Genomic DNA, 12,799 nt, shown 5'->3' with positions numbered 1-12,799 from the left:
TTTTGTCTAGTTAAAACTAGAATTTACTGCTAGTCAAAAATGAATTTGAGTTAAAACTAGTTTTAACTAGACAAAACGGGTTTTAACAAAGACATTCAGTATAAACTAGTTTCAACTAGACAAAACGGGTTTTAACAAAGACATTCAGCACAAACTAGTTTCAACTAGTTAAAACGCGTTCTAACTAAAAACGGGTTTTGACTGTAACATATATATAAATACTTTTCATGAATATTATTTTTATATCAAGTTTTAATATTAATATTTTATTATCTCATAAACAAATTAAAACATTTCTTTTAAAAATATTTTTAAATATAAAATTTCAGTTGTCTTAATTTTGATATGTCATTACATGCTTAATACCTTCTGAATGCATAGTTAACATAGCAATGAAAGAGGGAGAGAATGCTCTTTGCAAATCAGTCAATATGTAACCAGTTCAAACACCATTATTCTCTAGGAATTATCACATTCACAGATTCCAAAAATACTAGCCTATCAACAACTTTATTTTACCCAGATGCATTTTGGAAATTACAATATTTTCCTCCTCAGTGGGCTTTCTTTCAAACAGACCGAAGGAAGCACAAACACTTTTTTGATATTCTTACACAATATTTCAGAAAGAAATAACAATTGGAATATTATTTCCACAATAAAATCATTTCCTCCTGTGTTCTTTTCTTTAACCATACACATTCTGCATGGTCCTTGCCATCATTCTGATACATTGTCATGAACACAAAGTAAGTAAAGTTAAATGTTGTAAAGTTAATGTATTTTGTCAAACTCAAGTGGGAAAGAGATGTCATGGTGAGAAATTAAGCTAGAAAAGTGATCGACAAAAACATCGAGATTCATAAAATCGCCAATTTCCAGCTTGACTATACAAAAGAAAGATGAGAGAAGCCTCATACACGACAATTAGGTAATCAGTCTGGATGCCCTGACTTTCAGGAGATAAAACTACCTTCCCTGATTACAGGTCCTCAGTCCATAATTAGCAAACTCTCTCAGGTATCATCACAGGAGTTCATAAGTGAATGCTGGAGGAAGTCATAACCCTGATGTGGGAGTGAGGAAGATGTCCATCCTTCCAACCCATACTTGGACCCTAGCAACAAGTGGGATCCAATGAGAGAGTAAAGAAGAGTCAGATCTTGACCAGTCCAAATCAAGGATTTAGAATTTGAATCATATAAAGGGGACTGACCCCAAGGACAGAAAAGAGTTGTCACCAAGTATCACAAAGTGCGAGTTGTTGCTAGTGTCAAAGAAGTCACTGTAGGGTAACGGCAAAGTGAGTCATCAACATTGCTGAAGTCGATGTTTGAGCCATTGATTTATTATTGAGTCTGTGTGTTGACTACTGCCATTCCACCAATCCAACCCTGAAAGATCCTCCATCTCCTCTAGGTAATCCAATGCTTTCCAGATCAAACTTCCCATCCTCAATTTGCCATCATTCAGAGATTGACCACACCCTTTGCACTCATCCAGCATTTGGGGATTCACCATCTCTGCTTCCCAGTCTTTATCCACTAAACGATCCACCAACAAAACACCGGAATCAGCAACTTCCACCTGGTCATCTGCCTATTTTGAGTGTTGTACGAATAATTGTAAGACTTTTTTCTTTAAAATAAACGTGATTTATTTCTGTACATTTGTGTATGTCTGTGTCTGCTGCCACTACCTCCTTACGTCTCCATCCTCTTGTGTTATCCTGACAGAACATGAGATCAGCGAGTAACCCTACTTTCGAACCTACTGTAGGGGTATTTAAACAACAAAGGCATTGGGTAACGGTTCACACCATCAATTTTTATTTCCTCATTTATAAATCTGTCTTTCTTTTTATTTTCTGTCACATTAGTTGCAGTCTCTTAAGTCTCTTTCTTGTTCAATGTATCTTTAGTTTTATTAATTCATCATATACATATTGAGTTTTTTTCCTTTTCCTCTATCTTTGCATTCAAGATTTCTTTTATAAGTCTACACTGGACCCATGATCAGACAATTCTAAATTATGTCTAGTATAAAAATAACTTAATTTTTATATTTTGTAGAGTAATTCTCATGAAAATTCTGATTCAGAAGAGGAAAGTCATCAGTCAAAGCCAATTGAAAATAAAATTAATGGGAAAATAAATTTTAATCAAGAAAGGTATTTCTCAAAAATTTTTTCCTGATAATATTTAAAATTAAACATACATGATTTAAATTCTTTATAATTGTAAAATTTGCTTATAATTTTTATTATATATTTTCAGGCAGGAGAATTTTAAAAAGATTGAAAAAGATAAAAACTTTTTTCAAGGTAAAAACAGAATATAAAATTTAAAATAATATTTATTATAATATTACAATTTAATAATAATATAAATTTAAAATAATACTACATTAATTATATTATAATTCAACTGCATTTTATAAAATTTAAGCAGTTGTATTGGAATAAATATTCATGTTTTTAAAGTCTTACAAAAACTTTCAGATGGCAGTTCAGATCAGACAATTCATCAGCTTGCAAGACACATCCCAGAAAATTCTAGATTACTAAAAGAATTTGATATATTACAATGGTTGGGAAGTGGTGGATTTGGAGATGTATTAAAAGTAAATCTATTAAAATTTATTTAGATACTTCAGATATAAAATTATTAATATTGTTTACCTATACATATAAATTTTTATTCTTATAGTAAATTATGTATATTTTAAAGTTATTAAATTATTTATAGAATTACATTTTACCTAAAGATTTATTTGTGATATAGTGATCTTTTTTTATATAATTAAATACATACTATATTCACTAATTGGGAAATGTAAAATATTGACATAAAACTTAATGTATCATATCATTGTTGTTATTGCATTATTAGCATATTGGATACAGTTTCCTTTTTTAATATTAGATTAGTTTATGTAATACAATTTATAAATCTGCATATTAGTTTTCATTAAATGTGATCTGTTTTTCAAAATTTTATTAGTTTCCAGCCCAGAATGTACAGTACATTTGCATAGAAATACATATAATCATTTTTTAATTATGCTGTCATAAAATTAAGAATTGAGTTATGCAAGAAAATTATATTGATTTGTATATTTGATGTAATTATGTTGATATAACAGTCATAAGTATTATTTGTACAGTAAAGCAATTTTTGAGTGAATAAATCAAAATGTATGTACAGTATCCCTTGTATAATATGGTATTTACATTCCAAAAAAGTGCAATGTTATGTGAATTTGTGCTATATGAAACAAAGGACTAGTGCAAAACAAGGGGTTAGGTTGCGAGAGTTAACATAAGCATACTATTCTTTTTTGTTCCTGAGAGAAATATGTTTGTTAAAGCAATAAATAGTTTATTAACAATCAATAACTAACAATCACAGTTAAAAGTACTTTTATTACACTGTAATATTATTTTTAGTTAAATGAGAGCATTTTTTTTACAAAGTATCATCATCTAAGCTGTTTTGTCAATCTTGATCAGAAATATCAGCAATGTCTTCATTTTAATAACATTTTTTATGATAAAAATTTTAAAAAATCAAAAAGTTTTTCTAGCAGGTTGTATTTGTTCATTTGAGTACCAAACAATTTCTTTCCAGACTTTTGTTCAAATACCAAATTGTTTGAGTTGGGAACAGTTTGAGTATCAAGATACTTCTGTATTTCCTTTGTCATTTTTACAAATGATTAATTATTAAACTTTTTTAACAGTAGTTAACACTTATCTAAAAATGTTTAAATAAACTTCAGTAAATATGAAGATAAATGTGTCACCATATATTTATTTTTATAATGTTAAAGGCTAAACACTTAATGCAATTCTTTCTTCCTTGTCCTAGCTTTATCAGTTTTCATTAAAGTAAATCTGATGAAATGCACAAAAAAAAAAAATTGAAAATTTTAATATTCTAAAATCCATGGACAAATTTGAAACAAGATGTATGCTTACTTGAATAGAAAATATTGAATAACAGAGTTTGCACTTAAAAATTGTGAAATTTTGTATAGATGATTTCCTAAATTCTCAAACCATGTCAGAGCAAAACACTGTTGTAGAAATGCTGTGCTATATGAGGGATACCTGTATTATTAAAAGCTGCCTACAATAGAATATTGCATTTCAGACATGTAATGTTATGAGTTCTGAAAAAAAAAATGATTACTGGTAGTATAAACACTTGTAAAGAAATTGAACTATGTAGAGAAGAAATTGTCTGTCTTTCAAAATCTGTCATAAATGTCAACTTTATTATGACAATTCTGGTATAAGTGATAAACTGCAAGCAATATGTCTACTAAAGGTTTACAATGAACTAATTTAGATTTCATTTGAAATGAGACATACATTTAGCAGTTTTTTTTTCAAGTAACATTAAATGTACCAAAATTGGATACATTTTGTGACAAAGTGATATATGGATATCACTTTTGCATCTAGTCAAAATTTATTGGATTATTGACAATATTTACTTCATTGTTTAGGTGCATGAAAAACAAACTTTTTAAACTACTTGATAATGAATCCTCTGATTATTGTATCAAAAGTATCAATGATGACCATATGGAAAGCCATCTTCAGTATCACTAAAACTAGATTACACCTATGTTAGGTAATGCTGTGTGTTCTGTGATATTTCAAAAGACATTTGTCACAACATGATCATCATGACTAACATATTCTGTTTGATTAGACAATTTGGCAAGGTAATGAATTTTATTTTAGCAGTGATGGATGCTTAAAGTGTATTTACCTTAATTGTAAATAGGATTAATTTTTTTTATTGTAGTGAAAATTCAGGAAAAACTAAGTTCAACTAGGAAGTCAAACAATTTATATTTTCCAGATCTTACCGTTTGATTATGATTTTTTTGTGTTCTTGACAGAATGTTGCTTGAAAAAAGTTTCACCAATATGATGTATAAAATTGCATTAAAGGCCTTTAATTCCAAGTTTTTGAATTTAATCTTCAGCATTTTCCAGTTATTTGATAATAGACCAAGACTGTAAGAGAATAAAGACAAATATATTCATGATTTTGAGATTTATTACAAAGTAAATAATTTATTTTACTCGATACTTTTTTGAAGTATTTTTGAAAAATGTGTTTTTTTTTTCTGGAATATATTAGAATTGTTCCCACTTAACAGGACTTATTCTTGGAATTTTGTATCATTCTAGATCTAGTGTTTTTCATCCTATTGAGTAATGCTATTTTTTATTTAAACTTTTACAATGCAAAAGTAGTGGTAGCATCATTTTTGTCATTGCCAGCATTTACTAATTTGGATCTGAAAAGGAAGCTAATTTTTGTTTGAGATTCTTTTTCTAACTGTTCTTTGATCAAATCTTGACATTTGTCTAAGAGTAAAATAATTGTTAAAACCCAGATTAGAATTGGCTAATTCATTATTTTAAAAAAATATACAATGCAAAATAGTAGTCTGCATTATTGCAAATGCTGAATTAGTGAGTTCTTACTGTATTTAAAAATTTACTTAATAAATTAAGAACAATTTTTTCATTATCTTATAAGACATTTAAAATTTATTTTGAATTTACAGGTGCAAAATAAATTAGATGGCCGAATTTATGCAATAAAGAAAATCCTTTTGAATCCATCAAATAAACAGCTGAATAAAAAAATAATGAGAGAAGTAAAATTATTATCAAGTCTCAATCATGAAAATGTTGTCAGGTTAAATATTAATACAATTTTTATATTAATTATAATTATATAAAGTATAAGTCTGTAGAAAAATAATTATTTTTAATACAGGTATTATCATTCATGGATTGAAACTACAACAGAGACTTTAACAAATAGTATAGAAGAAAGCTCTTCAGATACTACTAAATATGAATCTACTGCTAGTATTGATAGATTATTAAATAGTAAAATCAATAAAATTGAAGATTTAGTTCCTCCTCTGGTATAAATTTGTGTGAATTTATTTTTATAAATTAAATTTATTAATTTAACTAAAAATTATTATTTTTGAATGCCTGATTTTTGAGTTTAATTTAATAAATGATAAATATTCATAAAAAATTTTATTTTTTCTTAATCAAAATTATGCAATGTTTTCCAAAAATACTGTAATCCAATTAATATCCACATTTAATGTTTAATAACTTTCAGTTCAAATGTGTTGATATTATATTATATTTTATTAATATTTTATGTATAAAAATTAATGACTTAGGCAAATTTCATTCATTTTAAGTATAAGATTGGATACTGTCTTCAAATAAAAGAATTGTTTAATCTTTTACTATCTTTTGTTCAGTTTTAAATTAAATTCATAAAATATATTCAAACACCCCTAATTTTAGTGATTTTTTTTTCCTCCCCTCATTAGGTTCTTTTCAATATCAAACAATAGATACCTTTTCAATATGTTGGATCTATGCATAAGTTTGTACGATCAAGTTAGTGCATTTATAACCTTAAAATTGTTCATTCACTCTGCCTTTTGCTTGTGTGAGACTCATCCAGTTCTGCTTGGTGTGCATCGGAAAATTTTTTGGGTTTTAGTTATTCAGTTGTTTTGTCTTCATTTTGAGATGAATATCAACAAAGTCCACCTTCACCACTGTATGCTTCTTTTCTTTAACAAAAGAAAAACAGCAGCTGAAACCAAAAGAATTTTATACAACACATATGGTGAGAAAGTTGTCATTAAGCATGTGTGAAAAGTGGTACAGACACTTCCATAGTGGGGATTTCAATGTTGATGATTGACCAAGATCAGGTTGCCCCAAGGAAACTGCTGATGGAAACCTGTAAGACCTACTTGAAAACTCACCCAACTGCTTCTGCAAGTTTTTGTGTCAAGAACTTTCAGAAGTACTTGGTGTGAACCAGTCAACTGTAAGCCACAGACTCAGTATGATGGGTCAGATTCAAAGTGCAGAAAATGGATTCCATACCAGTTATCAGAATCTGTCACAATAAACCATGTCAATATTTGCTTTTTATTGTTGGTAAGATAAAAAAGGAAGAGTTTCCTGTGGCAAATCGTCACTGATGATGAAAAGTAAACTGTACGACAACCCAAAAAGGAAAAAACCCTGGGTAGACCCAGGACAAGCAACATCATCAACAGTAAAGTCCAACATCCATGCCAAAAAGGTGCTTCTCTGTGTTTGGTGAGACCAAAATGGTATAATCTATCACAAGTTGCTGCAGCCAAGTCAGACTGTTACTACTACAGTGCACAGCTTATAAAATTAGCACAAGTTTTGCAGAAGTGGCCAATATATGTATTAAACAATGGCAACTCATTCTTCAATGCATGGCCTCATGTTGTAGCCACAACAAAGCAAATCTTTCTGGATCTGGGATGGGAAGTGTTACCACACTCGGCATACTCACCGGACATGGCCCCTTCTGATTATCATCTGTTCCAGTCAATGCAGCATGGTTTGCTAGTGAGCACTTCACCAATCTCATAGATGTGGAAATTGGGTTACTGACTTCTTCAGCTCAAAGCCAGCAACCTTTAACCACTGTGGTATTCATTTGCTGCCAGAATGTTGGCAGAAAGTTGTTGAAAATAATGGAAACTATTTTGAATAAATGGTATTGTTGAAGCATATTTTGTGTGTTTTTAATTTGTAAAAAAAACCTTAAAAACTTATGTATAGACCCAATATATCTTACTCTCTAGATCATGTACTAAGACTGTTAATACCTGATAGGATCATTAGTGTGTACCTATTTTAAAGATGTAGAGATAAACATTGCATGATTGCAATAAATATAGCATTAAATATAATAGCATAAATAACATTATTTCAGCAATAAGGTAACAGCTTCATTCCATTTATTGAAACATTTTATTTCATTACAGAAATGTGTCTTGGTAAATATTTATTCAGTTACATGTAAAACTTTTCAACTTTTATTTTGATAAATATAAAAAGATAGTTTAATAAAAATTAATGTTTCTTTTAAATGTCATTGTCATTGTTTATCTTATTTCCCTCTCACAGTGAGGTTGAGTCATGATTTGCTAGCTCTCCAAGCTATCCTATTTATGCTATCTCTTTATGTAATTGTAACTCCTTAATTATTTCCTAACTACTAATTCTCAACTATTCTTTGGCTTACCACCTCTTTGTTTTTGTTCTAATTCTAAATCCCTGATTTTGTATAACTAATTCATCTCCTCTTCTAATCACAAGCCCAAGCTGCCTAAATTCAATTTTCCATAACTTTTTCTTTAATGTCTATTACTCCTAAACTCTAAATCCTCTAATATGCTAATTCTTAATTCTATCAGCTAAGGTAACTCCCATGTACAAACCTGAGCATCCTCAATTCTGCTATTTACATCTTTGTTACCTAAAATTTCTTCATACCCCAACATTTAAATCCATACAACATTGCAGTATCTAAAAACTATCTTCTAAAACTTTTAATCTGACTGGTACTTTTTTATTATAAAGCACTCCATTTGCATTCTGTAACTTTTGCTACCCTATATCTATTGTTTGCTATATCTGTGTCTAATGCTCTTCCACTCTCTAACATTGCTCCTTAATATAGTAAGTCTTCAATGTCATTGAGGAAAGATATAAGTACTGTACATTTGTAATCATTTACAATTATTATTGAATTTTTTTAAAAAAGTAAAATCGATTGTATGAGGTGAAAATAAATGTTGGAGGTTGCAAACAGGATCCAGTTAGAATAATAACCAAATTATATCTTGGTTTAAATCATTTAGTCTATGGTATAATTGGTTTTGTTTATGTACTTTCACTTAGTGTTGCAGTGTCCAAGAACTTATTGATTGATATCAATTAAAGATGTCTGTACTTAAATTTCTCTAGTTTTTTTATTTTTTTTATCTTCAATAATTAATTTGTTGTCATTCTCCTTAGCACTAAAGTGAAAATGAATGAACTGTTTTCTCTCTGCTAATCCTTAATCTTTCACTTTATCTTTTGCTTTTTCTATCTCCTATCAATTCTTCCATCTTTGCTAAGTAGAACTACCATAATGTAAATATAATGCACCATGATTCTTCCTCAGTTATATCCACTAACAGTTCATCTAACACTAAGATAAAAAGATAAGGACTTGATACAATCCTCAACTTTTTACAAGCATTTTCAATACTTAAAGTTCAAGAAACATACATTCTTACAGAAGCATAAACAAGATTTTAATTAGGTTATAAATATATTAATTTACATCACCCAACAAAAAAGTAAAATTAGACAAAAAAGATTAAATTAAACATTCAAAGAATTCTCAAAATTGAAAATGTGTATCATATTTGAATTTGATGTTTCTAGGCAATGCTTTTTGACTAATTAAAATAACAAGAATATTATATATATAAATATTCAGTTTTACAATACTGAATCATGGTGGACATTTACTTCTGTCCTAAAGCTTCCTGTATACCTTTTCTTAAGTCTGACCTCTTTTCCTGTACTACTATTACATATTCCTCTATTTCCTTCCTCCTAAGTACAGTACCTGCCATATAAAACTTCTAGGAACCTTACTATAAGCTTTTTCTAAATCTATGAATACCATATTAAAATTACTTTTAGCATATCTATATGTTTAATTATTTTCCTGGCTATAAAAATTAGTTCCATCATTGATCTTACTTTACAGTTCCTACACATGCCCAAATATTTCCTGTGTGCCAATAATAAATATCAAATGCTTTATCTACACCAGCGGTTACCAACCTTTCTGACCTCATGGACCATTAAACTCGCAATTTTGAATCCTGTGAATCTATAGACTAATGATTATAAAAGTTTCATTTTATTTAATTTTACTTAATATGAAATTCACTTGTTTAATTATAACAAATTAGTGTGAAGTTCATTGCTACTTGTTTGAAATAAGTTTATGGATCCTTTTCACAAAGAATGACAATTGCACTCACATCATTTATTGATTTGTTGGCATTATTATTTATTGACAACAGTCATTTCTTGGTTGGTTTAGATTTGAATAAAAATCCCCAATGTGTGAAAAAAAGCAACCAAGCATTTTGCATTTCTTTTGTAATACTTTGCATAATCATGAATTGACTGATGTCCAAATTTCTTCACAGACCTCCAAAATTTTTTTGTACACCATCAGTGGTCCACGGACCACCAGTTGGCGACTGCTAGTCTACAGTATTTTTATACGCTATCAAGTGTTTTTTTTTTTTAAATACATATTTGCAATTGCTAAGTTACTTGCTAAGTTGAATGTAATGCCATTTCTCCCTCTCCATTCTTACCTCCAAAACCTGCTTCCTTGTTCCTTATAACTAAATTACAAAATTAAGCTGTCATGTATAGTCACTTGCATTACTGAATGGTACTCCCCCATTGTACCTTAATATGAATTATCCTGTCATTAATGTTATTTACTGTTACTATATTATCTCTAAATTTCCTGTCTGATACCACATCTCCATTTCTTCCTCTAATATCTCCTCCTGCATATATTAACAGATCCTCCTCCTATATTCCTTGATTTATTGTCTGTCTAGTTTCTGCTATTCATGCTATGTTAACTCTTATCTTTCAATACCTGAGCTAATTCCTTATATTTTCCATGTAATGTTCCTAATCTAAAGTAGCTAATCTCACTTTCTCCCAATAATACAATTTTCCATTATGAGTTTGTTTCTTTAATCCTGCAGGTTCATTGTTCAGTGTATCTGTAACTCATTTCTCATACAACCTGGGTGACACTGGTATCTGTCACCTACAGGGGAGACACTAGCATTTACTACCACTTCAGGCTTGGCGTAACAAACTGGCTAGACTTTTATAGCTGATTAACTCTTATCCTTTCTAAGCCAGGCTTTGGATCATTTATGATGGAGTTAATCTTTTCTATTAATTAAAAAATATATTAAATGTTTATAATTTAATTTTCTGTTTGAGAATCACTGATATACTGTGTTAATTTTATGAATCCTAAAAATTTTTGTTCTGCTCTATAAGACCAGTTTAAATGTTAACAGAAAAATCAGTTTACTGATCTGAAATCAAATTATGTATATTATCAGAAATTCTATTCCAATAAAAAGATCCATTATAAATATTAAGATATATATGAATTTTAAATTATTATTATTATTATATTGTATAGGCTAAGCAGATACAAATTTTTTATTGAAAAAATAAAATAGCTGATTAGGTGAAAATATTAAATAATTATAGCTATCAACACAGTTATCTCATATTATAGAACTTTGTTTATGATAATTTATTAATATAATTTCTAAACTTAAAATAAAATTTTTATTACAGTACATTCTGTATTAAAAACATTAAAACTTTCATTGAAAGAATATATAAAATTTAACATGATTTTTTTTTAATACAGTTGAACCTATATCTCAAACATGTTTATCTTGAAAACCTCTATCTCAAAATTATTGTTTCCCTCTGCATTTTCAGCCTAATTTCAATATATTTTCCATGTTTATCTCAAATAATATATTCTAAAAACTTTTACATCTCAAATTGTGAACTGAAGCATCAATTACAAATTCAAAGCTCAGCAAGTACATTTTGATGCATAAATTGCAGTTGAGAAACATCTCTTGCAATACAGTACATAATTACAATTAATGCTGCTTTTCTCTTATTGGCTGAGTTTGGCTTGCATCTTATTGATTGAAGAAAGTCAGGTATCAAACTATTGACAAACTGTTTCTGTTAAGGTATGTCAAAAATGTTTTATTTATACTTAATACTGGCATGTACTGTACTTGCTGTTGTATTAATAAAATACCATAATTCCAATTAAATCTATTACTGTTTACTGTATAGGAACTTCTATATATCAACCTGTCTAGATTTTTTTCTTCATTCCTGTGAGTTTTGAGATCGATAAGTTCAACTGTATATAATATCTTTATTTTAATTTAAATATCTTCAATTATTATTCATTTATATAATTTTTACAAATGAAAGTTTGTGATTATAATTTATTATATAAAAAATTTTATTGCCAGCCTGAAAGTTCAGTTGAATGGAGTAGATCATATAAGCATGATTCTCTTATTCAAGAAGACCAGGATTTATCTGATGATGATGATGATGTCTTTGGAATATCATTTTTGTATGTATAAATATTTTAGAATTTTATTAAACTTAATTATTTTAATTAAAAATATTTATTTAAAGCATTTATTATGTTGATGCATTGTATTGTATCTTCTTCAGTTAATACTAGCGCCTAGTAGCTTTGCCAAATCAAATCAAAGCATAGTTACCAAAACAGGTGTTATTTTGTTTGTGCTGTTGTTAATTTTTAATGTTTCTAGACTTTATATAGTGTACAGTACATGGTGTAAAAAAAGTCCTGTAGGCATAAGTAATTAAATATTCTGTACATTAACTTTATTTTGTGGGCAAATGCTGAATATTTATTAAATTTTTTTTCAGTACCTTTTATCAGAGGCAAAACTAAGGGGGTGAGGGGGTACATGCCTTGGGCATCAACCTTCGGGGCTCCAAAATGAGTCCATAGAATTAAAAGCTCATAGAATTTTTTTTATAATTAATGTTGAATCAGATGCTAGGCCTGAAGTGGAATTTAAATTTTAAAAAATTTTTAACAATTTTCAAACACAATATAATATTAAAAATGTAGATAGTTTTCTGTTTATAAATTGACAGTGCAAAATGTTAAAATATATTAAATGCAAAAAGTTAGAAAAGATGTTACTTAAAAAGAAATTGATATTATTAATAAAAATTTTATTTAATAAATAATACATTTAT

General features: G+C 28.5%; 1 protein-coding gene across 1 annotated transcript in view; it reads left to right on the top strand.

The window, feature by feature from the left end:
• LOC111620106 (eIF-2-alpha kinase GCN2-like) overlaps window positions 1–12,799 on the top strand; it is a 57,645-nt gene that overhangs the window by 9,810 nt on the left and 35,036 nt on the right. Inside the window, exons 7-12 of the mRNA XM_023361958.1 lie at window positions 2,073–2,170; window positions 2,277–2,323; window positions 2,501–2,622; window positions 5,593–5,726; window positions 5,808–5,961; window positions 12,028–12,134. Coding sequence (XP_023217726.1) covers window positions 2,073–2,170; window positions 2,277–2,323; window positions 2,501–2,622; window positions 5,593–5,726; window positions 5,808–5,961; window positions 12,028–12,134 — 662 coding nt within the window. The remainder of the gene's footprint in view (window positions 1–2,072; window positions 2,171–2,276; window positions 2,324–2,500; window positions 2,623–5,592; window positions 5,727–5,807; window positions 5,962–12,027; window positions 12,135–12,799) is intronic.

Source organism: Centruroides sculpturatus, unplaced genomic scaffold (genome assembly GCF_000671375.1).
Source record: "Centruroides sculpturatus isolate CEXI.00-Female unplaced genomic scaffold, Cexi_2.0 scaffold131, whole genome shotgun sequence".
NCBI lineage: Eukaryota > Metazoa > Arthropoda > Arachnida > Scorpiones > Buthidae > Centruroides > Centruroides sculpturatus.
This window is presented reverse-complemented; position numbering and strand designations above follow the sequence as displayed.